General features: G+C 38.0%; 1 protein-coding gene across 8 annotated transcripts in view; it reads right to left on the minus strand.

Annotated features, from left to right (window-relative positions):
• The window catches only part of nhsl1b (NHS-like 1b), a 131,097-nt gene that overhangs the window by 12,172 nt on the left and 93,554 nt on the right, over positions 1 to 25,371 (minus strand). For 5 of the 8 annotated variants that reach the window (XM_036147410.1, XM_036147416.1, XM_036147412.1 and 2 more), the window contains exons 2-5: positions 14,536 to 14,688; positions 6,930 to 7,054; positions 2,925 to 3,129; positions 81 to 212 (exon numbers count right to left, since the gene is read on the minus strand). In XM_036147410.1, coding sequence (XP_036003303.1) covers positions 81 to 212; positions 2,925 to 3,129; positions 6,930 to 7,054; positions 14,536 to 14,688 — 615 coding nt within the window. Of the gene's footprint in view, positions 1 to 80; positions 213 to 2,924; positions 3,130 to 6,929; positions 7,055 to 14,535; positions 14,689 to 16,132; positions 16,209 to 21,530; positions 21,781 to 25,371 lie in introns of those variants that run through there. The other 3 variants (XM_036147414.1, XM_036147415.1, XM_036147413.1) reach the window with 3 other exon arrangements.

Here is a 25,371-nt window from a genome sequence, read left to right on the forward strand (position 1 = left end):
AGAGAGCTGTATGAGGCAGTGACAGAGTGCAGGATGCTCATGCAGAGAGTTGGCACAGAGGGCTCCGCAGAGATCCATACCTAGCTCCTGGTTGATGTTGTCAGGCAGCCCTGATATAGTCTTTCTGCGTTTGACCTTCTTGGGCCGCCGGGGCACGGTGTCAGAGTTAATGAGGGAGCGCCGGATGCTTGCCTGGCGGTCAAACACTGCCCCTGGAGGCCGGGAGGGCGAGAGCAAAGGCAGGCAAGACACACAGGCAAACAGCACTCGGTTAGTCGGAAGGAACAAACTCGGCAACATGCAGGAGGTTTCAGGGTTTTGAAAAAGTTTCACATGCAGCATTAACAAGTCAGGAGGCGAGGGTCAGTTCAAACATTACGGTTTGGGTTCGGATTTTGTTCCTATCACCTCAACCATGTTTTTAAAGCTTTAAATGTTTACCAAAAAGTGATTCATTTATTCTATCAAATGTGTAAATGGGGCTCAGAGCTACACAGCTTTTCTGAGCCGCTTCCCAAATAATTTGCATGGAAAAATATACACGACAACATCAATGCATTAATTGCACAGACTTCTTGCCAATTATTTACTTAAACTACACTATTACACATTTATAAGAAATGTACAACTATCTAACAGCTTCTATTATTTAGAAATACACTTTAAAATGCTACAAGGATGTTTCACCTGAAAAATGTGATCTTAATATCTACATTTCAGTGAATAAAATAAAAACCTATTGAATTAAACAGTAAAGGCAAAAACAAGTAAATTAACAGTAAATTTGCCTTTGTAAATCAACGTCAACAGAAGTTTCCCCATTTCTAAAGACAATATTTAATTTTTTTTAAATGTCTAAAATTAGTGTCTTACAAGGAAACTGTTTTGCAGTTGGTTAGTGTTTATTTCCAACTTTAAAGGTGAGCAACTGAGGTAAGAAGAGGTAAAAAGAAAAAAATACCCACATGCACAGGGCAAATACAGCACACTATCAAGTGTGCACATTCACACAGACAGTGTTTCGTTCCCCGCTCGCTCTCTGCCTAGTTTCCTTTCAGCAAGGCGGAAATGTCGGCATAAACTGTCCTTCTTTGTGCTGTGTGGCTAGCTGGTGACAGGCTGCGGAGCGTCAGCGAGCCGGGACTTGATGGGAGGCCAGATAGTGTCTCTCAGGCTTCTCCTCAAAGTGACAGTAAAGTCTCTGATCTCTCCATGAGTCTGCATGTGTGCTTCAGACGCTCACTCAGTAACCCGAAGTGACAGTGGCTGCGGTCAATACTAAATGAGTGGAGTAAGACCAGATTAGGCTCTGATTAGTGTCTGCGGGAGCAGGGGAAGCTAAATAAAAATAAAATAGCTCCCATTTATTTGGTTTAAACACCAAAACCTGGAAAATAGGTAGTGTATATATATATATATATATATATATATATATATATATATATATATATATAGTATGCTAAGAAGGTCGTGTTGACGTGTTTTGCTGAGCGTGTTCATCTGTTAAACGAATGTGGATCTGACGAAGTCAGCGGGAAGAATCGACCTCTGGATAAGCTGTCAACTGATTTTCACACACAAGCTCGCGCACACGTGCATGGAGGAAAGGTGGAGGTCAAACTCATTCAGACACGATGGGATAAGATACGGTTCAGTGGAGGTAAACCTCCACGACAGACAGTTTTTCCTCTAGATGATGCGACACAGTTGCTGATCGGTGTGTATCCAGTCTCCGCAGAGCGTAAAATAAAGGACAGCCCTTGTTTTCTTTACTTTGCTTCTGAACTGGAAACCGTCAATTTAATTAGGAAATAAAAGTATTTTTTTGTTGTTGTGGAGCACTAATCATTGACAGTTAATGTCTAGATACTCGACTTTTCGTGTCGAAATTAGTAATTAATACTTTTCCAGAATTCAAAGTCCTTTTAACTGGATGGATGGATGGATGGATGGATGGATGGATTCATGGATGGATGGATTCATGGATTCATGGATGGATTCATGGATTCATGGATGGACAGTGTGATAGATCATAAAGTCTGGCAATGCTGATATTTTTTCCATACACTATTTTCTTTCAAGACTTGTTAAATTCTTTGGTAAAACTGAATACTTTTCCAGACTGTGTGGAAACCCAGGTTTTCATTCTCTTGTTGAAACCAAGGTTGAATTTTAACAACACAGCAAAAAGCGAACTAAAAGTAAGTAAAATAATCAGCAGGTAAATAAGATCTGCCAATGGAATGAGTATTTTGACCCCTAAAATAAGATTAGTAGATACCCTGCACTTGAAATAAGACAACAGAGATGAGTTGTTCCTATTTAAGAGCAAAAATCTTATTCCACTGGCAGATCATTTAAACTTTCCTGTTCAAATCAAGGACAAACACATTCATTTCAAGAAAATTGTACTTACTTTTAGTTCCCTTTTCACAGTATAGTATATAAATAGTATAGTAGTATAAATTTCCAGAAATGTCAGATATTACTGTGTGGGACCACCCACTTTATTAAATGCTGTGATTTCTCATTGGTTCCATTATATTATTAATAAGAGGACAATTATATGATTTTCCGTTTTGCACATAAGAAGGGACAGAATGACTGTAATGGGCAGACTAAGACATTTTAGTCAGGGGATGTGCAAGAGAGCTGATGCAGGCAGTGGTGAGGGCAACTAAGGGGACCTCGCAGGTACTTGTTAGAAAGCTTAAACATGAATGCCGTGGTTATAGTGGTGTCCCTTGTGTTGGAGAGCAAACCAAAATAAAAAGAAGAAACAAGATCTATGTCATGTCTATTTATCCGACCACATGTGCTACAATTGGAAAGGGGGTGGCCATTAAAGATAAGGACTGAGACGTTTGATCCCAGATAATCGCATCAACAGGTTAGTTGCCTGCTTTTTCAGAGATGTAACATACCTGTGATGTTGATCGGGACCACATCTGTGGGCACGGCCTTAGCCACCTGCCTCATCTTCTCCTCCGGGGTCGGGAGGGGTGCGCCCTTGTTCCATACCACCTGTCTGCCAGCGTCAGGCACCTCCCCTGCCTCGCTCGCTCCCTGCGGCGTCGGGGACCTCACGGAGAGCTGAGATTTGTCGTCCTCCGCTGACGAAGCTGTCGACTGGAGGACAGCGCAAATGAAAGCTTTAATGAGGTGGAAAAGATGAAGTTTGAAAGAAACGGTGAGGAGAGGCAGCGATCAGAAGGACTAAACAGGATAGAAAAAAAACATAGAGACTTGTTATGGTTGCCTTAAACCATTTATGATCAGTCATCCAAATGGAAAGGGCCTGTTGACTGTACTGACCGAACAGCTGAAGATGGCGCGATAAAAAGCTGCAGGGCAGCAGCAAGGAGACAGAATCATTCGAGCATTTAACCCAGCTGACACACTCAATCGTGAAATCGAACAGGGGAACCGACAGTCACGTTGAATTGTGCCATTAGTCACCAGCGGACCAGTCATTTTAACATCTTTGTGTTTTCATCTGGAGGAAAACACTTCCAAATGTCCCTGGAGGGCTCTATTCCCATTTATGGTGTCAATCAGGCGCTGTTTGTACTCGTAACACGTTGAGGTGCTCCGCTACACATTTATCGACTCTTTTAACAAAGCACACGTCCACAGGAGTTTCTCTCTTGCAGTTGGCTTCAAGCGGCCTCGTAGGATGATAGATTTAGTCAAAGCTGATTGTCAGGCATGCAGGTGGAAGCTGTGGTGAGTCTATTACTTTACTGGGTTTTTACTGGCTGCTGTCTGAATCCTCAAGACGGAACAAAAGTAGATTAGTCAACGTATTTCATTGACTCAGAAAGCTTTAAAATAATTGGTAAACTGAATATTTATTGTTATAAGTCTGTGTCTGACTAGCTGAACACCTCCCACCTCCCCAGTCTTTGTGGACTTTACACCAGAGAGGAGCTGATCTCCCATTCGCTGAGTTTGACAAGTGTTAAATACTCTTCACCTTCCCTCTATTTTGAATAAAGTCTGTGTGAAACTGTTTAAAGTTTCAATTTCCTCCATGGAGGCAGGATTAGCTTAACTCAGCAAATCCAGATACCCAGCTCAGGTATTGGATGCCAGAAAGAAGAGCACAGCCCTCCATCCAGCCAAGCTGAGAGGCCAGTGCTGGAACCAGAGGTCCCGACAAAAACCCAGCCTGGTTCTGTGGCAGATGAAGCAGCGACTTTATTCTAGTTACTAATAACATCTCATGTGTTTTATATTGTTATGTTCTAGTTGCTTATAATATCTTCTCTGCATATCTGTTCAGCACTTTGGTCAGCTGTGCTGTTTTTAAAGTGCTTATAAATAAAGTTGTCTTGGCTAGGCAGGTGTCAGAATTGGGCCAAAAGCTTCTGGTAATTCTTAGAAATAGTTAATTAGTTTTAATTATTGCGGTTTGGAGTGTTGGTTTCCAGGGTTTTTCTTTTTGTGTGAAGTGTGTAGATTAGAATTAGTGTTCCTTGTTTTATTTCTTATATTTTACTTATGGTCCACTAATGATTAATTGGATTCTTGATTTTGTTATGTTGCTGTCTCCCCTTCCTCTCCTCTTTCTCTTTGACCCTTTCTTCCTTTTAGCATTTTGTCTCAACTGTTTCTCTCCTTTTTTTCACTCTTCTACCTTCCCATTTAAGTGTCCATTAAACATAAAATAGTCCCAGCATAAATTCTAATTAAGCTTCTTACATATAGACATTAAGCGGAGCACTGTGACGAAAGCAGCAAGGCTCCACTTGTGAAAGTAAAGTCTGTTGGGCTCTTTTTGGCATTAAAACAACAATTCTTATTGCCACATTGCCAGACAGGACACAAAAATAAAATAATTCTTGATTTTAGTGATCTGCAGGTTTCAATGTTTACGTTTTAAATATTTGAGCCCACTTCAGACTCTGAATCCAAAGGAATATACAAGGATGTCCTTGTGCTTTACTGAAAAGGAGACACATTTACTCTTTATTTAGTTTTTGAAATGACTACAAGTCTGATTGATTTAAGAGCATTTCTATAATTTTATGTATTTATAACACTGAAAAGTGTTAAGAATTTACAGATGTGTGCCGTTAGACTTTAGGTGGAACATTCAAAAAATAAGAAACCGGCCATTTTATTAGGGATTATTGCTCAAATGAGGGATAACAGAAGAGAAGAAGGGCAATTTATGGGGGGGAAAAACAAAGCAGTACATCAGTAATAAGCATGGATTGTTATTTACATTTTCTCCTGGTTAAACATGGAGCCAGTTTCCCGTTCTTAAAGAGGCTGTCGGGTTGAGTTAGGATCAGGACAACGAGAAGTGACGGCGGAGAAAGGAGAAGAAGGACGAACAGCAGAACGAAGGACAAGCAGACAAAGACGGCGGAGTGCAGTGGGCGACGGCCGGGCCCACAGGAAGTAGGTTAGTATGCAGGGATGGGAATAATGAGAGAAAGGAGGATAAGTTAAAATAACAGTGTGTTATAAAGGTCCAGGGTCAGCGCATCCTTAAACTACGAAATAGAACCAAGGCAAGGCACATTTATTTGTATAGCAAGGTAAATCTCGAACTAAAAGAACACTTTATACATGGGACAGCTCTATGGATTGAAGAGAGGAGTGGAAAAAAAGAAAAAGAAGAATATGTTCCTAAGTTGAATAAATATACTGACATAAACTATCAAAGACGTGATGCCTCTGTGTTGTGTTTACATAGAAAAATTAGAAACACAATTAGAAAATAAAGTTTTTGGATGTAGTTATATGTTGCCGACCATTTAATCTGTACTGCTCTAATGATTTAAATATGGACACAATATGTTCTAAAATATGTATAAACTCTACACTTCATTAAATCCCTAATCCAAAGGTATAATTTTACCCACTTTACCCTTCAGTTTTATTCCTTTGGAGATAAAACTGAAGCAAACTGATAAGATACGCTAGACAGACATTTTACCTCAAAGTGTTATGGAGCATATAAGGAGATAAAGACCCTAAAGAGTACTTGAGTGTTGTAGTGCTAATATATACTTCACAGGCTTCCCATACATGTTTTCAAGACCAAAGTACATAATTTTCTAGACTCAAATTACTGTCCTATCTTTTTTAAGTATAAATACAAACTTTCATTCTGAATTTATTTCTCTTAACATTAGGACAGGGAATAAAGCTTGGAAATAAAAAACATTTACCTAATCATATTCTTTTTTCATGTCTATCAAACGTTTAAAAGACTATATTCTGTTAATGTAATACTTTGTTTTCCAGAAATGTTTAATATGAAAAAGTTTGTTAAATAAACCTTCGTTTGCTCAGATTCATAACTCTACTCTGCCGGAAAAAAACAGCCACCATCCCACAAAAACTAAATAATTTATTTTCTCAATTTTCTGTTTCAGTTCTGTCTGGAGGTTTTTTTCCTCCATTGCCCTGCAATAACACTACTTTGAACAAATTGCACACAACTACTACCCACTATGGTTAAGTAAAGTAAAATAAACAATGACTTATTACTAAAATGGTTAGCTTTTGTAGTATTGTGTTTTCCAAAAAATATTAAGCAAAACAAAAAACTGGAAAGTGTATGCAAATCTGCTAAATGCAATTTTTTTCCTAACCACTAGAGGGCAGACTGAGAATGCCTTATATGGTTAACCCAAGGTTTAGGACCCACTGTCCTACATCTTTTTCCTGTTTCCCTGCTTCAATACCTGATTTAAGTGAAGTTAGCCGGCTTCTGCGGAGCTTTATGAGTCACTATGGCCATGCTGAGGTAATTAAATCATTTCAATCAGTGTGTTTTACAGCAGGGACACAACAAGGACAGAGGAAAGTGGGGCACAAAGACCTGGATTAGAAATCATTTTACGTCACATTGTTAAAGAAAGGTTTTCTGCATATGCTAACTTGCACATCTACGCATGTTTACACCGTACCTTCCTGTCATTTTCATCGTCCTCTTCATCCAGGCTGCTGGTGGACTGTTTGGGGTCAGAGAAAGTGGGACCCTGAGAGTAGTACTGAGAGCTCCGGAAACCATCTTTCCTCAATTTGTCACATTCTGGAGAACAAAGACAGAGAAAAAAAAAATGTCAGTGATTATAAGCAGACCAAACAATAATCATTAGATAAGAATTAAATACTATGGTCCAAATTGTGGTCATAACTAGGTAACTTTAGATAGTTTTTATTTAACAATGTTTGTAGTAGCATCGAATGTTAGAAAAAGTTTAATTATCTCAAATCAAGGCACATACAGTGAATTTAGTTACTGCTGGTGAAAAAAACCTGTTTCACTAACCTGTATTAGATCTATCTAGAGACATAAAGCCATTTCAACTTATTCAAATGCAGGCAATACAAACAGGTAAGGTGCTGAACTGGATTTTACAACCCATAACCCAAATAGGGGAAAATCTCAGGGGTTGTGAACCTTCTTCTAACACACTTTATCCTTCCACTTAACTTTCCATTAATATACCTGCACACAGCACTCTGAATGACCAGCTTTGTTAGAAATGACCTTACCCTTCTTGTGGAGGATGTCGGTGATGTCTACTGAATAGATTTCAAATCTAATCTTCCCAAGATTTTATCGGCCATAAAATGAAACATTTTAATAGTGAATTTTTTTATAGGTCTTATGCTACATTCCTATTTTTTTGAGAAACTTCATTTTGGTTTTTCATTAGCTGTAAGCCCCAATCATTAAAATCAACAGAAATCAGTGCTTGAGAAATATCACCCATCATGACTCAATAAATGAGTTTTACATTTTGAAGTAACTCAGAGTAAATCATTGTCGATATTCTAACATAGTTTTGGTACTGCACAGCACTCTGGTTAAACAAATTGTTTTTACACATTCCTAAATAAAATGGATGTGGATTTACGTGGTACACAAAGGTGTTTAGTACATTTCCAGTTGCCCATAGTGTAAACTATTGTAAATTGAGCTTGTTTTGTACATCTGACAGTTGTGTGAGTTTAATCCCTTTTGGACTCTGCCAAGTGCAGCTTCTGTGTCTTCTTGTCACCACCTGCTGTCATGAGGACATAGTGTGTGTGTGTGTGTGTGTGTGTGTGTATGCGTGAGTGTGTGCGAGTGTGTGTCAAAGTGTGATAAGAAGAGATGTGTATGTGTTTATGTGGAACCAGTGGAGGTGGTATCAGTTTCAGTCTGTCACACACAGATGGTAGAACCATCCCTTTCTCCCCAGCTTCCTCCTGTTCTCTCAGGGGGCACTTAGCACATTGTTGCTCTGTTTGTCAGTTTCTGCAATAGTTTTTTTTACTAGTGCATCCATTGCTTTGTGTGTTACTGCACAGCTTTTTTTCTCTCCATATAACACGTATCATGCATTCAAAATCTAAGAACCTGAAAGTCCAGGTTACAATCTATTACTTTGCATGAGTCTTAATTTGATGCCACATTTACAAACACTTGCTTCTTTTCTCCCTTTTGAAGCTTTTACTACATATGTCAAAGCAATTACACAATTTATTTGATTATGATACACATGCAGAACCTCTAGATAAATTCTGTATGCATATCAAGGTACTTCCACCTTGCTATCAGCTAGGCACCTGAAAGATCCTCCTCTTTTGATCCTGTTTTATGTTTAATTCATGTTCACAGCTAATTACAGACTATCCCTATGGAGACACACACCGATGCATGTGTAATACTGTCAGCTAATGGAGCCTGATGGGGCCGGCACACACAGCTAATGTAAGAATAGGCTGATGAAGTGCCAGTCACTGAGATGGGAATTAGGAGGCATGATAGTAATTAGGAGGATGACAGGGAGAGATTGGCGGGGCATGAATTCAGATAGCTGATAAAAAGATTATTCCCCAGAGAAGTTTCTCTAGTTGCTAGGCAGAACTGAAGAAGAACCAATGTAATAAAAATAAGTTAACGTAACAGATGGTCCCTTTTTAAGCACCTGCATCTGAAAGAATGACTAGATCAGGGGTGGCAACCAGTTCAGCATCAAAAGCCAGAATAAAATCGAGCAGTTTTGCAAAGAGCCCCACAACAAAATGTTTACACACATTTAATAACTCAAATGCCTTATAACATAAACCTAAACAGTTTTTTGACATTTTTATATCTGATTTTCTTATTTGTAAGTGATTACTGGATGTGTGTGCTGCGCAAACAGGTAGAAATGACTTGTCATGAAATGATAAGGTTTGACTTTGCTCCCTGTGGCCGAGTGGATCTGTCAAAGTAACTGCATTAGAGAAAGCCGAATGCCAGATGTGTGCAAAGTATCCTAACTGGACGAAGAAGTCTAATGCAGGTGGATGTTAATATCTTTCTCTAAATAAACAATTTTTCTAAATAACATGTTCCACAAACTGCAGTTAAACTGAGAACCTTGATAGATCAGTCAAGTCACCGTGAGCTGCACAGAACATGCAGAACATGTGGCCTGGAAGCCATAGAATAGCCCCCTTTCCACAGAATATCCAGGGATTTATTGTTTTACCCGTGTTATTTGTGTAATTTCTGCTTCCTTTGCTCTGAAAGGCTGTAGGAAATCTATTTAAATCAGCCAAATCATAATAAGAAAACTGCACTACACCTCCAGTCCAGCGGGTGGCGGTAATAAGAAACCATAAACATGAATCTACATTCCCGCTACATTCCCGCCTAAAAACATTGTAAATGTTTATTTTGTCTCACAGAAAGCGCAATCTAGCAATCTTTGATCACAATTTTTGCCGCTCTTTTCTGTCATTGCCACTTCCGTTTGATAAATCCGCTTCAACTCCGCCCCTCGACACTCTTGGGCTAAACTTGTCCTATTCCCAGACAAGGATATTTTTTTCCAGGAAAGTTCAGACCCCGGAAACCAAAACTGTTCAGATAAAATTGTGTTTTAATACCAGGTAGTGGCTGAAAATCCCTGCAATGAAAAAGGGGCTGATCTCAAATAATTTATTTACAAAAGGGTTTTATTTTTAAGAGTATTTATAACTAAATTAGCCGTTCATCACATATTATTAATTTTTTCTGATTTAGTTTCTGGAAGCTTTTAAGGCATTTAAAACATATAGAACAGAAATAGCGTTCTTTTGTTTGTGGAATTATAAATGTGTGTAAAGATGAAAAACTGCAAATCAGTTAATCAACACTGAATATCAGATTACCCATGAGAAGTTATATTCTAATTCCAAATTAAGATTGCGACAGGAAGGTGCAACATTGCCTCAGTTTAAGTGAATGCAATATAACTGCACCTCCCCTCTTCCCTTTTGTTGCAGCAGGTAGGAAAATTATTTTATTCACACTTGAATCTATCTCATTGTTCATCGTGCTTCAGGCCCATTCCATGCCAACACTGATATTATTGCAGATTTCTCTTTACACAGGGCTTTATACTTTTATACGTTTTTAAACTTTTTTATTTAAAGAAATAAAAACAAATCTTTAAAAAATGTTTTCAATGTGGGGGGTTTGCAACTATGCAATTATGGCCGCACAGGTTGATCTTAGAATAGTTAGCCTAATAAACACCTCATTTTATTATCCCTCTAATGAATGAAGAATTAAAACCACATTGATTTGTTCAACCAGCTGGCATATTTCCTATCCACTGTGTGAAAAAGCCTCATGGGAGTCAAAGGGAGAACTGTAGTGCAACTAGAATGAGTATTGATTATTCAGAAATGCGGAGCAGAAAGCAGGGTGTGCATCTATGTTAATGTATTACAGCTGGTTGTGTCTGCATGACACTGGGAGCAAATCTTTTTTCTCCTTCTTACCCCTCAGTTACTAAAGAATACAGTAATTTCCTGCATGTCACCTTCCAATCAGAACGCTCTCATAATGAAAATTAGGATCCATTTTGTGTAATGCTGATTGCACATATACAACAAATTAAAAGGTCACACTGCTCAGTACTGATTAATACTGAAGTTAATTGAAATATATTAATTTTTGTCCATCAAAAATTGTTGAGCATTACAGTTGACTACTATAGCTCATACAGATCTAAAATTACCTGTCTACAATGCGTAATTCAATTCACCAAATTGTGTCCCCACTTCATATGCAGCTGTTATCGTTTAGTCCTGACCTACTTTCACTTCTTACCAGTAAACACACTAATTCGTATCCATGTATTACTACAATCTATGGTAGAAATGCTAAAATCTCATGTATTATTTGATCAACAACTTAATCAATGTTTACATTTTCATTTGAAAGTTTTTTTTGTTAACTTTAAATTAATTCTGAATCCTGAGGAATACAGAGATGTTCCTATACTTTAGTCTGATAAACCAAACACGGAGAAGCAGCATTTAGTTCCTATGCTCCACTTATCTGGAACAAACTTCCAGAAAACTGTAAAAGTGCTGAAAGCCTGAGTTCCTTTAAATCGAGATTAAAAACACATTTGTTTAAAATTGCCTTTGAATGTTCAAGTTAAACTGTTTTACTGTTTTTAAATGTTCTTTTTTTGTTTCTACATTCTATCCCTACTTGCTTTTATTCCTATATTTTAATCATGTAAAGCACTTTGCATTGTCTCTGTACTGAATTGTGCTATATAAATAAATTTGCCTTGCCTTGCCTAAAGAAAAAAGGAAAATTATTCACTCTTCAGTCTTATAACCTATTTCAATAGATTAGATTATACGACTGATTGGTTTAAGAACAATACAATCTAATTTATTTAGGTTTTAACTCACTGCAGTGTGGGAAAACATTACGAATTTACAGTTGTCCTAAAATATGAAACTGTCAGTTTTATAAGGATTATCAGGTAAACAAGAGACATGGAGAAGGAAAAAAACAAACAATGCAGTATTTTGGCAATTTACAGTTTAGATCATTAAGATCTAGAAAATATTTTTCTAAGTCACATTTAAAGCCCAGCTGTTGTATCTAAGGCCTCATTTACGGGCCGTTGTTTGTGAAAAACAGAAATGTTCTCTTGCGTTTCTATTGTAACCACATACACAACAATAGCATGCGCAATTTCTCTGAAAACTAATTCTAGAGTCGAAAGGATTCAAAAACATCCTTGTCCTTCTTATCATGGAGACGGGAATAGTGGAATCTGCCTGTGGATCTGCTGACTAATGGGGTTAATTGCAATTCTTATTAAGAAACACACTAATTCATACCCATTTATTTAGCCATTAGATATCAGATTATTTATCTTGGTAGTTTGTAGAGCTGCACAATATATAACCGGCAACACAATAAAAATGTGTGCGATATCATACATGCAATGAATTGCTGGGATGCAATATTTAGTAGAAAATTATGGTTCAAGTGCCATGCATGCTAATTCTGCATGGTAATAATATTGATGGCATGATGGATTCTTTTATTGCTGTCAATGCCTATACTTATATATTTTAAGGGCTTGATATCTTAAAGGTCACAGAGGGTGACGGGGACATTGATGAAGGAAAAACCAACAACAATATTCTCAAATCAAATTTTTTAATTTTACATAACTGTACATTTTCGATCCCCATTTAGGCCAGTCATGTCATATGATATGTGAGAGATTATGACCACTGATCAAACCTGCTAATTGTGTGACTCAAACAAATATATCAAAAATAAAATATTATATAAAATATCAAATATCAAATAAATAATATTAGTCAGATTTAGTGGTAAGAAACTATAGGTGACGTTGCAGTTAATTACTCTAAATCCAGTATTAAACTGGGGGCAAAAAAAGGTATGAAATGTCATATTGTCCATTGTACTAAAGAGAACAAAAGTATGAAAGGGTTAAGAGATTAAATGGTGACTATCAGCACGTGTGACAGCTTTTTTTGCTACAATAAATATAAAAAGGTTGTAACTGATGCGTGACCACCATTAAAGCCTCCCTGGGCTCCTGGAGGAAGACATGTGCTTTCCCTGGACACCTGTTGATCACACCACCAAGGTGATGTTTCTGTAGTTTTCTGCTTAACAACATCAATATTTCAGTAGGTAATATCTATTAGTAATAGTCCAAGGGTCAAATAAATACAAAGGACACCTGCAGAGTCACTGTTTGTGAAATGTAGACTTCCAAACTGGAAGCATCATGTTACAACGGCCTATTCCACATTCACTCCTCTCTCCCACCATTAACACCAACAAACAAGGTCAGTCTGTGACTGACTGTGTAAACGCTTTGCTCTTATAGTAGCTAGGTAGTGTAATACACACACCTGCATGCATTGGATCCGCTTCCGCGCTTCCCACACCTTTATCTGAGCAACGAGGCGATAAGGAACCTTTTCTCAGCAAAAGCATTAGTATTCACTGGTATTTCCGCCTCTCTTTCTGGGAAAGTGATAATTTTACACGCACAGTTGTGTCTATGCTGCCATTTGACTCCATGTATTTACTGAGCAACAAAGGTGTGCCTGATCTCTGAGCGCACTGGACAAACAGAAACAGGAAGGATCTCACATGGGTGTTGTGTTGTTGGATAAACACGAAATGACGTGTTTGGACATTTTTTACTGTGTCGCACACAAATACTGGTTCATTTTACCTTGAAGCCATGAGAAATGTTGACCTCTCAACACTCCCGATGGTCAAAATTACCACTAATATAACAGCTGCTTTAGCCAGTAATAGAAGGTTAACACTTATTTATAATTATTCTGAAATCTTGCCCATTTGTAAGTGGAAATATACAGATTTATTTGCATTTTATTTGCCTTTAATGAAAAGATAAAAATTAAACAACTTTAATTTATAGTAAATCATATTTTAGTAATAGGGTAGGTGTAAATTGCCTCATGTTAATTTCCATTCACTTTTTGACACACCATATTCACAAACACTAAAATGAGTCAAGACTAAGATTGACTAACGACTGTCATTTACTTTTAATTTGTACCAATTTAATTTTGATTCATATTCATTTTTGATGCAATAGCGTAATACATTTTATAGGAAAATGTTAGGACAGGAACCCTTAAACTAAAACAAAAGAACAAACTATTAAGAGTAGAGAAGCCAGCTGTGATTGGACAATTTTAAGGTGGATCGGCTCAGATCTTTGTCCAATCAGTGAACACATCACGCTAAGCTGAATCAGTTGCAAATGACAACAGTACTCTACAGCGTGAAGGTTGTTACTGAACAACTCTATGTAAGCCATTTTTATTATTAGTGAGGTTTGTAAAGAGTATTTTCTATGACGCATCAAGACATGTCTGCAGTTTAATCAGGCTGCAAGAGAGCGAGAGAGAGCAAGACTTTCAGGAGATAACAGGATGGCTGGTAAGAGTGAAAAAAAAAAAACTTTTCAGCATCTGCCACTGAACATCGAATATTTAACAACCTTTGGAAAATCTGAGGTAGGATCTAGTCTAGGGACGACATACAAAGAAGTCCGTTCTTGTATTACTAGCGGTGCCAATTACCAATAAAAGATGCAAAAAAAACATTACAAGCGATCTTTCATCAAATAAATGGTCTAACAGTGCATATTTACACTTTTGTTTTAGGTTTTTAGACACTTCATTTAGGTTTTCCTCATGTGTTTTGATCTTTACCTCGCAGTGCGGTCTTGAGGTTGACTTTTGCCTGTCGGTGAAGGTCTTCTACACAGGGCGGCCTGCTGCCTGGGAGGAAGACGTTCTCCTGTTGATGCCAGGGGGCCGTGTAATGGACCGTCCATTTGCTCTCCTCGTCCAGATTAGACACAGCTGCAAAAACAAGAAAAACAGATAATTGGTTTAGTTGAACTAAATGTTATTCCTGTGGTTTTATTAGTTGACCGAATCCTTTTGCCCTTTAAATACCAAGTCCCACCAGCCATTTTTTAAAAGAGAAATATAATGTATTGAATAATACAATCAAAAATGCTTTTATTTACTAAAAATATGGTCAAGATGTAAATTTTTCTAACATGTAAGATGGAAATTCATGACTTATGAATGAAATTATAACAAAAAAAATGTCCTCTTACAGGATGCAGAGCCATTCACCCCTTCTCTGACTCCAATAAACTTATATCTATCAGGATATTGCAGGTTTGATCATGGTCATGATCGCTCATATTACATTAGAGTGCAATGACCCAAATTGTAAATAGAACCACAATCAATGAAAATACTTTGTAGTAGAAAGTGATCATAAAACAATATATACATGATATTTGAGATTTAAGCATTTTTATGATCATTTGTCACTACAGTTTTAGAAAAATATTGAACTACTAAGGGAAACTTATGTGTAATGCTTAAGTGCGTGGGTAGAAAGTGTTTAGTAAGAAAAGGCCCTGGGAAGGGATGAAATGGCAATGTGTGTTTATGAATTGGTTGTGACTGAAGTGACCTGGAGACCATCTGAAGTGGTGAACCCTTAAAGACTTTGTTTACATGCACTGAAAGAAAGGAAGGAAGGAAAGAGGAGATTGAGGTGCTTTTTCTACAAAGGTGGCAGCCTCCACACCATCAACACGGCACGTATTTGAGACGTCGCAAAGAAGTCAGAGGGGAGGGGTGGGGAAAAGTTACCATCTAAGACCATCATGACTCAGATAACTGAAACCTCTTCACAACCAAGCCTCCTTTCTACAACAAAAAGTTCCTCCAAGAGATAGAAGATGTAAAACATGAAACATACTGTTTATATTTGAAAGCATTATCGCTTACAGCATTGTTTTAAACACAAACCCGCTTTGATTGAAATCTGCTCGCTCAAGAAAAGCTTCAAACTTAGTCTTCATGCCTTCACTGCAAAAAGGGAACTGAAAGTAAGCAAAATTTTCTAGAAATTAGTCTATTTTTCATTGATTTGAGCAAGTAAATAAGACTATTTGCCAATGGGATTAGTAGTTCTATCCCTAAAATAAGATAATTAGCTATTCTGCACTTGAAAAGTGATGATGGAGATGAATTGTTCCTACTTTAAGTGCAAAAACTTATTCCATTGGCAAATAATCTTATTTACCTGCTAAAATCAAGAAAAAATGCACTCATTTCAAGAAAAATTTACTTAATTTTAGTTCCCTTTTTGCAGTGTTTTATCAGATGAAAGGTTCCTTTACGCCACTGCTTGTTTTTTTTTTGGCATATCCCTTTCCATCTGTACCCTCCCTAACCTCACATTATGAATGAAAATTTGATTCAGACTCTTTAAGCTTACCAAGAGAGCGCAGCCAGGCCAAAGTTGGTGACCGTGGGTGTAGAATTAACTCCATTTAAAGCACCATCTGTTTCCCTCTCATGACCAGCACAACTCTGAGAGACCGGCACAAGCCCCGACCGCAGCAGGATGAAGGGGGACGGATCACAGCGGTGGATGTAGGTGTGGGGAGTGTTTTTTTTGTTTTTTTCTTCACAGGTGCAAATGAGCCACAACAGAAAGCACTGCATGTGTGTGTGTGTGTTGGGGGAAGATGGAGGCACTAGTGGGTCAGGGAGGGGGCCTGGAGCCGCAAATGGGCTGTTAAACAACACACAGCTGCTTTTATATGCAGTTAAATATCTAATATGTTTTAACAGTAACAATTATAAAGGTGCTTCTGTATATTTGCATCTTAGCATTAAAGACCACTACTATCTTTCTACGTCAGAGAAAAGTCTGCTTAAGAGATTGCGCCATTCCTTAAATTCGGCACCTAAATGCCCTCACTGGTCATTCGAAAACGTTGAACCATTCACAGCTTGAAAAGCTGGGGAGAAGGTTGATTGTATTTATTCATGTCCCCTCTTCATTATCTCTGTTTGTTGGTTCCTCCATACCTGCTACGTGTGTGTTGCATGCATTGTCCTGTTGAATTTCAAATGGCTGGAATAGGCAGTCTGGGTCCACCCGATTAACACTGTTGCCTAAAGTTTAATATTCACACAGGTGAGCTCTAAAACCAAACAAAAGAAAGAGAAACCTGGGATTTACACTGACCGGTGAGCCCTTTAAGGCACGTTTAATCAACAGGAACTTCTTCTAGGAACCAGGGAAGATTTCTGGGGCCATTATTATACCCCTTGCGCTTCCAGTGTATTTATCAGGTTAAAAACTGGAGCAGAATTTTACCCCAGAAAAATGACCTGGCAGAGTGGTATTACTTTTTCCGTTTTACCAAGAACTCTTATTAGAGTGTTGAGTTGGGACGGTGCAAAGCGATTTGAACTGGTTTTTTAACACTATAATAAAAGCCGTGTTTCCATCAACTTTTTTTATGCACATGTTGAAGTATCACATGAGAAAAGGTTGCTGGAAACTGCCAAATTCAAAATAACTTTTTAAAAAAAAAGTTTTTACACTTGCTAGAGGTGTTTTTTGGATTTTGTGAAAAACAGTTACATTTCTTTCTCAACGTCAATGTAAACGCTGTGAAATCATCATAAAGCTTATGCATAGAAAATCAGGTTTAGATCCCAACAGGAGCCGCCTCTCCACTTCAGAAGACATAGAAAACGGTAGTCTGCATTGTTGAAATCCGTTTAAAATTGGTCATAGTTTTAATTTTCCGTGGATTTTGGAGGGACTCTATATGGGTTATAATGTGAAGTCACTGTGATAGAAATGCAGCCTTTAAATCTGCGATGAGAGACTCTCCCACACAAGGCTGCTTTCTGAGAAGGACCTCTGTCATCAGTGATGCAGTAGGAAGATGTTTCCACGAAATGTTCCTATTTTGGACTCTACAGTGGAGATTTTCCTGGTCTTAAGACATGCATTCAGATGATTGTCATCCTAATGTAAGCTCTGGAAAAAAACAAGTAAGGACCAAAAACAGTTTGTGTTATTGTGTTGTCAATAAGGGTACAAAACCCACATGTGATTACTGTATGATAGCGTCTTTGTTTGTTTTTGTCATGCTCCTTAGCTGTGTACATGCACTGGTGAGACGTTCTATACGTTTCACTAGACATGCTCCCACAGTTTCATCTTTAAACGTTGACTGGTAAAATAAAGGTGTGGGGGGGGGGGGGTTGTTTTTTTCTAACGAGTGCATGCATCATACCTTAGTGCTACCAGGTACAGTTAAAAACACTTTTCAGTATCTATGTGTTTACTGAGAGAAAACTCAAAGCATCAGTGATTTGTGTAGAAATTAAGTCAAAGGACGGACATAAATATAGAAAAACGTTTTATATAGAAAGCGCAGCGCACACCACGTCCTGTGTGGAGGGGCCATCAGTCTTCAGGGAAAACACAGAGACTGCTGTTTACAAGTAGTAATGCTAATCACAATTACCAAGCTAATCACCAATTCAAAACCATGCAGTTTTAAATGTCAATCATGTCGACTCTGTTTTAAAATCCAGGTAGAAATCTGTTTTACAGCGACTGTCATTTCATGCAAACGGCATGACGTCACGTCACCATTGCTTTCAATATACATTTCTGGTCACTTGTAGAAGGAAGGCATGTAAAGAATAACGCTTTTTATTACAGTTCTTCAAAGAAATTGGAGAGAAAAATCTGTATGATCAGATCAGAGCGCAACAAAAACTGCAGATCACAAATCAGTCACAAGACAAGCAAAAGATCACCAGTTCAGCTAAAAGCACCAACTACTCAAAAATTATGTTAAACTTTCATCAGATCATTGTTCTCTCAGCTATCCGTGAATAAGAAGCGATTTTAAAACCAAACTAAAAGATTCTCCATTTTTTTTTCTGCCCCCCATTCACACAAGCAGGACAGGTAGCCCCCCTCCCCCAGCCTCCCTCCCTATCATGAGTTTTGAAAAGACTAGTGAGCAGACCAAGGACATGGGGACTGGGGACACAAAGCCTGCATTGTCCCACCGCATCAGTCTCCACATCAGGCGTTTCAGTGCCACAATACCCCCTAGCTCCCAAACGCACTCACACGCAGGACACTGGCACATAAGTCTTTTTGAAAGTTCAGTAATCCCCCCTGTCCACTGACATCCCAGCCCTCCCCAGGCTCCTACCAAATAGAAACGGGGAGAAAAGAGGCTTGTAAGAACCAGTAATGAGAAAGAGGCTGCAGAGAACAATTTCAGGACGATACCCAAGCATGGAGACATGGTGGGCAGAAAAAAGGCTGAGCAATATTGTCTATCTAAACTCAGTCCTCTTTAACCCTCACATCAATACAACTACTGACATTTAAACTACATCCATGGTTCTTAAACCACCAATAAAGTACAACTGATGGGACAGGAACTGCTTTTAGTGGTACTCAAAAGAAAATGTAATACAAAGGTTTTCCAAACAGTGAAAAAAACTCAACAGAAAAGTGGAGCAGAGATATTTTAAGAACTCAAACATGAACTGAAGAGGACAGTTCAAATTTTGTATTTTCAAACATATTTTAGCAATATGTCTAAAGGATGCTCTGTAATGTTTGGTGGTACCAAAGACCAAATGAGATACCAGTCGTCAGAAATGTAGAGAATTTTTTTTTTTACTGCAGCAGCCATAGTACAGATCAGTTGGTAAACTTTCTATAAACAGCTATAAACCTGAAGATTTCAACCTCAGAGTAAAAATGGTGCGCATATTTAGATTGCAGGCTTCAACTAATCAAGCAGTACCAATGGATAAAAAATTTGGCATTCCTTAACATAAAAGTCCAAGTCTTGCTTTACTACCGTTTTAAAATGCGAATCATGAAAGGCTCCGGGTTTACTTGCCCATCTGTCAAACAATGTCACCAATTTGTTACAGTAAATTCCTACTTTCATTTTGTACCTGTAAACTAATTCACGCCTTAATTCAATTGCATGGAAGTTTATTCTTTGCTTGTAGACAAATCTTTTTCATAAATTATTGAGACAATGTGGCTAAAAATGTTTTTAAACTAGGACTGGGCGATCAATCGATTAATTAAAATTTCCAATATTTTAATACTACTATTTTGGAAAACCAGGATTTTATTTTCCCAATGCACTCATTGGGCTTCCATGAAGAGAACACCATGCAATGCTGAATATATGTTTAGGAAGAGATATTGTCAAAATATTGTAAAGAGGAAACTTTTTTTTTTTTTACAATAATATGAGGCCTTATTTATTTTTGCAGAAGTGAAGTGAAACCAGTTCTTATCTTATTGCGTATTTAGTTGCACTTTGAATTCAGGTCAACTCCCAGATGAAATTCTTGACAAAAAAGGCAAGTTTGTGAACTAATGTATTTTTCTGAAATGAAAGGGGGGGGGGTTAATCAGATATGGCATAAGCTATATCGCCCAGCCCTAGTTCAGACCTCAACAAAATGTTATTTAGGTGTATTATTTTATGAATACCTTAACTAACACCCTCTTACAAGTTGTTTTAGTTTAGATTACCTTTTGTCTCATTACAGTATATTAATTATTATTATGGACACTGAGCAACTGTAATTGCTAACTATAGGCAACTCCCTGGTGGTAGATGCAAAACATTACAACAAACATTATACAAAACAGTAATGAGTACTTGATGGGTATGAAACGCCCAGGAGCGTAGAAGTTGTGTTAAGTTGTGTAGAAAACACAATGAAGGTGCAAACTGGTGGAGGGGCAAAATGACCAGTAGGAAAACTTACTGAGCTGGTACTTAAAAAATTAAGAGTACCATTCAACTAGATGCTTTTTTTTATTTCAGTCAAATATTAGCTTTGAGTAGTAGGAAAATATGGAAAATGAAAGTTGAAATAAACTATAAAGAATTTCTTACAGACGTTCTTGATTATAATGTTAAAATTAGCAAATTTTTCACATATTCAAAGGAGAAAAATGTCCTGCAAGATGTCGACTTACTCTTTGGAACCTTTTTTTAACCAAATTATTATTTATTTTAATCTCCAACCGGCGACTACAAAATGTTTGCGGCTGGTCATTTTGTTTCCAGGATACGTCATCAAACACAAAACACACTGTGGAAGAGCCTTTTGGTTTTCATCACATGAAGAAAAATAAAATGTGAAGAACAAAGTGTAAGTAGTAAGGAAATGCTGAGATAATGATTAACACCACCTTAACTTTAGCACAAACATTAGCTATAAATAACCCGCAGATAGACTTTACAAGCAGCTTGTCCTACGTCAGGCAGGTCTTTAAGTACTCACGTGCTTAATACACATTCATCAAATAAGTCACGCAGTGTTATCCTAACAGTATTAAACATAATCTGCTTGTTATACTTGATACAAATGGCTTTAGAGTATTTTAAAAAATTAATTAAAGAACAACGGAAATCCCCATTACCCCTTAAGAACAAAATAAATCCTGATCATTTATTGTTATGAAGCTTCTACCAACATAATTTTCTTGTAAATGCAGCAGGGCTATAGAGCACCACGACATGTTGGCTCTGAAATCTTTGACCAAAGGTTACCTGGTAACAAACAGGGTGAAACACAGCACACGCAGCAGTGAAGCAGAATCGCCACAGGGGGCTATTAGTTATATTAAAAACCATTTAAACACTTTTAAATCAGGCCTTTGTTCACTTTGCAAAAGTTAAAAGCTGCGGGAAATTCACGCACAGATCCGAACGGTGTTTTAATCTGATGCGAAACGGTAAACACATTTAAGATGTAAATATTGTCAGCATAAAAAGGAATAGAAAAGATAACCTTACCCTTCCTCTTGAAGAACTTAATTACAGACTTTAACGAGGTCCCGATAAACACCATTATTCCGACTTAGAGTGATACTCCTTATTTAAAAAAAAAAAAGTGGCACAAAACCAGCCAAATCCTAGAATAAAATGGAGATAAACCAAGACGAAGGTGCACGGCTGAGGACGCCACTCTGCTCACATTCTCACAAGTGCACGCGGGCGTCTGCTGTGCTGACAATACGTCTCTAACCCTGCATCTTTCTACAAACACACACACACACGGTCCACCACTCCCCCCATCATCAACAGCACCACGCCTCCAGCTGCCAGTCCAGTCCTCAGAGAGAGAGAGAGAGAGAGAGAGAGAGAGAGAGAGAGAGAGAGAGAGAGAGACAGAGACACACACACACACACACACACACACGCATGCACACACACACACACAGGGAGGGGTGCAGCCCCGGCCCCTCTCCCTCTCCCTCTCTGTGCAATGGTTACCAAGGCGTTCTGGCAGCCCAGCCCTTTACTTCTCATCATTAGAGATTCTTTTGCAGCTTCTTTATGCATCCATGCTGACAGGAGCATAAAAAAATCTGAGGTTTTTATGAAAGCAGACAGGCTCTGATCGCTGATAATTATTCAACTACATTTGTTTTATTTTTCCTAAACTTTCTAAGTGGCTCTCTGACTCAAAATCTGTAATATTTGAACCTTTAAAACTGAGATACTCTTAAAAAACCATTGAAGTAAGAGAAAAAAAAAATCGAGTGTTGTGTATTTTTTAGCATTTTGAAGATGTCACCTTAACCTGCATGCAACCTGGAAAACAACATGCAACTCATCTAATGCTGACTATTTGTCATGAAATTCTAACTCATAAAGTACATTATTTCTTTTTTTATCCCTGTCTGATTGCTGTGTTCACATAAAACCTTTGCATCAGTGCAAAAATAAATATATACCCACTGTCCAATCTGTGCATAGTCTATAGCACACAAACTCCTATACCACCCTTTCTGACACACACCCATTAGTTTGGGACAGCCCTTCCTTTAGTAGCCGTATTTAATTTCACCTAAAGCAGTTGAAAAATAAAGGGAGGTGGGGTTGAAGGGGTGCAAACAAGAGCTTGAATGAGAAGGCAAATGATCCTGAACTTTGTATAAAAAGGTTTTCAGTTCTCACTGCTTTCTCCCTCTCCACAGCTCTTTCAGTTCAGTACTGAAATGCTGAGATAAGCGAATACGGCAAATTTTACTAAAGGCTGTCAGTAAACTATTTGCCAAATTTGTTTCCCAAAATTTTGAAGCTTTAAACTCATGTAATCTTCATATCCAATCAAAACAGTTTTTAATTAAACATCCATTATGTTTGGATTGTGAATATACAGGAAGTTCACGTTAGCATTATCAAGAGTCCCTGAAATTTCAATGTTTCACATTATTTAAAGCTAACACGAAAAAGCACAATTGGCTAGTGTTTTAGTGGCCCAAACTTAGGTAAAATTCTCAGTTAATAAAGGGGAATGACAACTTAAATCACATTTTGAAGAAGACTTAAAGCTGCAGTAGGGAGTTTTGAGAAAACTGTGAACCTAGCCTGAATTTTAAACATGCGGACCTTACAGGTAACTTGCCCTTGCTCTCTACTGCACTGTAGCCCTTCCTCCAACACTCCTCCCACACACTGGAGCCTGTCGTGACACTCCAATGCTTACCTGTGTTTGTTTTCTGAGCAGGTACCACTCAACAAATGGCCATTTTCCCCTGTAAAGTAGGTTGTTTTTCCCCAATTTCTACACACAGCTGCAGCCCACTGGCAAACTTGAGCTTGAAAGATGGCAGCTCTGTGCGGGGGAGGGGGTTTTGAGCAGGGTGCACACAACAGTGAGTGACACTGCAAGAACCAATCAAAGACAGACATTTCTCCACTCTCTAATTGGTGCTTTCTAACCGGGAGCAGTGCATTTCTGCAAATGGCAGTAGAACCAGAGGGAAGAGCCAGAAGAGGCTGATTTTCCTGTCCGATTCTGACGGTTTTAACAAATACGTAAAATACCTTTATACAAACGTTACCTACGGCAGCTGTAACCTAAAAGTTAACATGTTCTTCAGCATCTCCGCGTTGTCAAACACAACCCGCACTCGTTGTGTTGTAAAACTGAAAACACCTCTGTACTTTCTTAAGCAATTATCAATAACAACACTGTGGATTATTTACAGCAGCACTCTTCGGTGTGGAAGTTGTTACTGTGTGAATAAGACTGAACCTCGATACTGATACGGAAAATGCTCGATTGTAAATTTTCATCAAAGCCATTTGATAGATTCTTCAGAATATACACACTGAGACTGATGTGTACAGTTAGCAATGCTAACTGCGCTAATCCCTAGCATAAAATGCTAAATAGAGTTCAAACTGTAAAGCATTTTATTCACCGTGTGAATTTGTCTTAGCTCTTAATTTACATAATCACTGTATGACAGTTTTTAAAGATAATTTGGAATCGGCCAAAATCTGTGTTGCCAGGCCAAAGAATGACAAAAACTAGAAATGGACACACACGTCTTTTAGAGCCATCTATAAAAGAAAGATTAAGTAGCAAGTAGGGGTGGGTGATATTGACCTAAAATTTTATTTTAATTTGGAGGTATTGAATAAAAGTGATGAGTAAAAAAACTATTTAAAACTGTTGCTGTCTTTTTTCGGTAACTGTAGCTGTGATTGTATGTCACAGCAACCAAAGCCCCACAAACACAAATACCGATATTAAAAAAAACACACCCATTTATAAAAAGGCTTCTTCAGGACACCACTGGCACAAAGAAGTGTTATTTTTTTTATCACTAAACTACACGTAGTGACTGCATTTAATCGCATTTCAGATTCATAAAAAATCTAAATTCTTATCACGATAATGAATGATAAATATCCACCCCTACCAGCAGGACAGGAAATTGTTATATTTCACGTCAGCCCTAATGGTAACAGGAAATTATTAACCGATCAGTAAAGACTGATTTCATAATGTGTTCTGTTATGCAACAGAAAATATTCATGACCAACACTTTTATGTTTAATATCATTTTAAAGATGGCCTCTAAGCATTTTAAGTGGACTTTAAAAATTATTATGATGTTTTCTGAAGTTCTTTGAATGTACTTATTGTATTATTTAATAACCACTGGCTGCAACCCTATTTTAGACATAGTCAGTGAGCATTATGAAAGCATTACAATCACTTGTATATATGTTTTTTAAATGTTAAACTATTCAGAGGTGTTGCTGATAACCTTTCATGCAGCTACACTGTATCTTGTCCTGCTTGGCACGCGTACAGTATTAGTGTGATTTATGCAGACACGAGCTCTAGTAGCTCCTGTCATTAGAGCGCCTATTGTTCTGCAGGAGGCGTTAACAAGCACGCACACACTGTCTGACAGTCAGGTCAACATCTCTATCTGCTGAGGGAGCACTGTGAATCTAGGCCACCTTCTGGATTAGGGATATCCATTCATACGTTCATCTGCTGCGCCTCGCTGAAGAATGGAAGCCCCCACTTTAGCCCAGCCCAAACACTATAAATCTTTCATCTGTTCGTAGTGCAAGCAGCTTGTAAGGGAAACGTAAAGAGCAAGTCTGGGAAGCCAAGGGCCAAGAAAAAAGAAGGGCAAACTCAGATTAATACGAATAGTGTTATTAAAGGGGAGTCCGACAATTTGACATTTATTAAATTCAGATTAGAAAAGCTTAAGCAGTTGTAATCTTTTTTTTCCCACACACAGCCAATCAGTCAATAAAATAGAAATATCTAAAACTGATGCTGACATAAGTCAATTACTTCCAGGAATAAATGCCT

The sequence above is a fragment of the Fundulus heteroclitus genome, chromosome 15 (genome assembly GCF_011125445.2).
Source record: "Fundulus heteroclitus isolate FHET01 chromosome 15, MU-UCD_Fhet_4.1, whole genome shotgun sequence".
NCBI lineage: Eukaryota > Metazoa > Chordata > Actinopteri > Cyprinodontiformes > Fundulidae > Fundulus > Fundulus heteroclitus.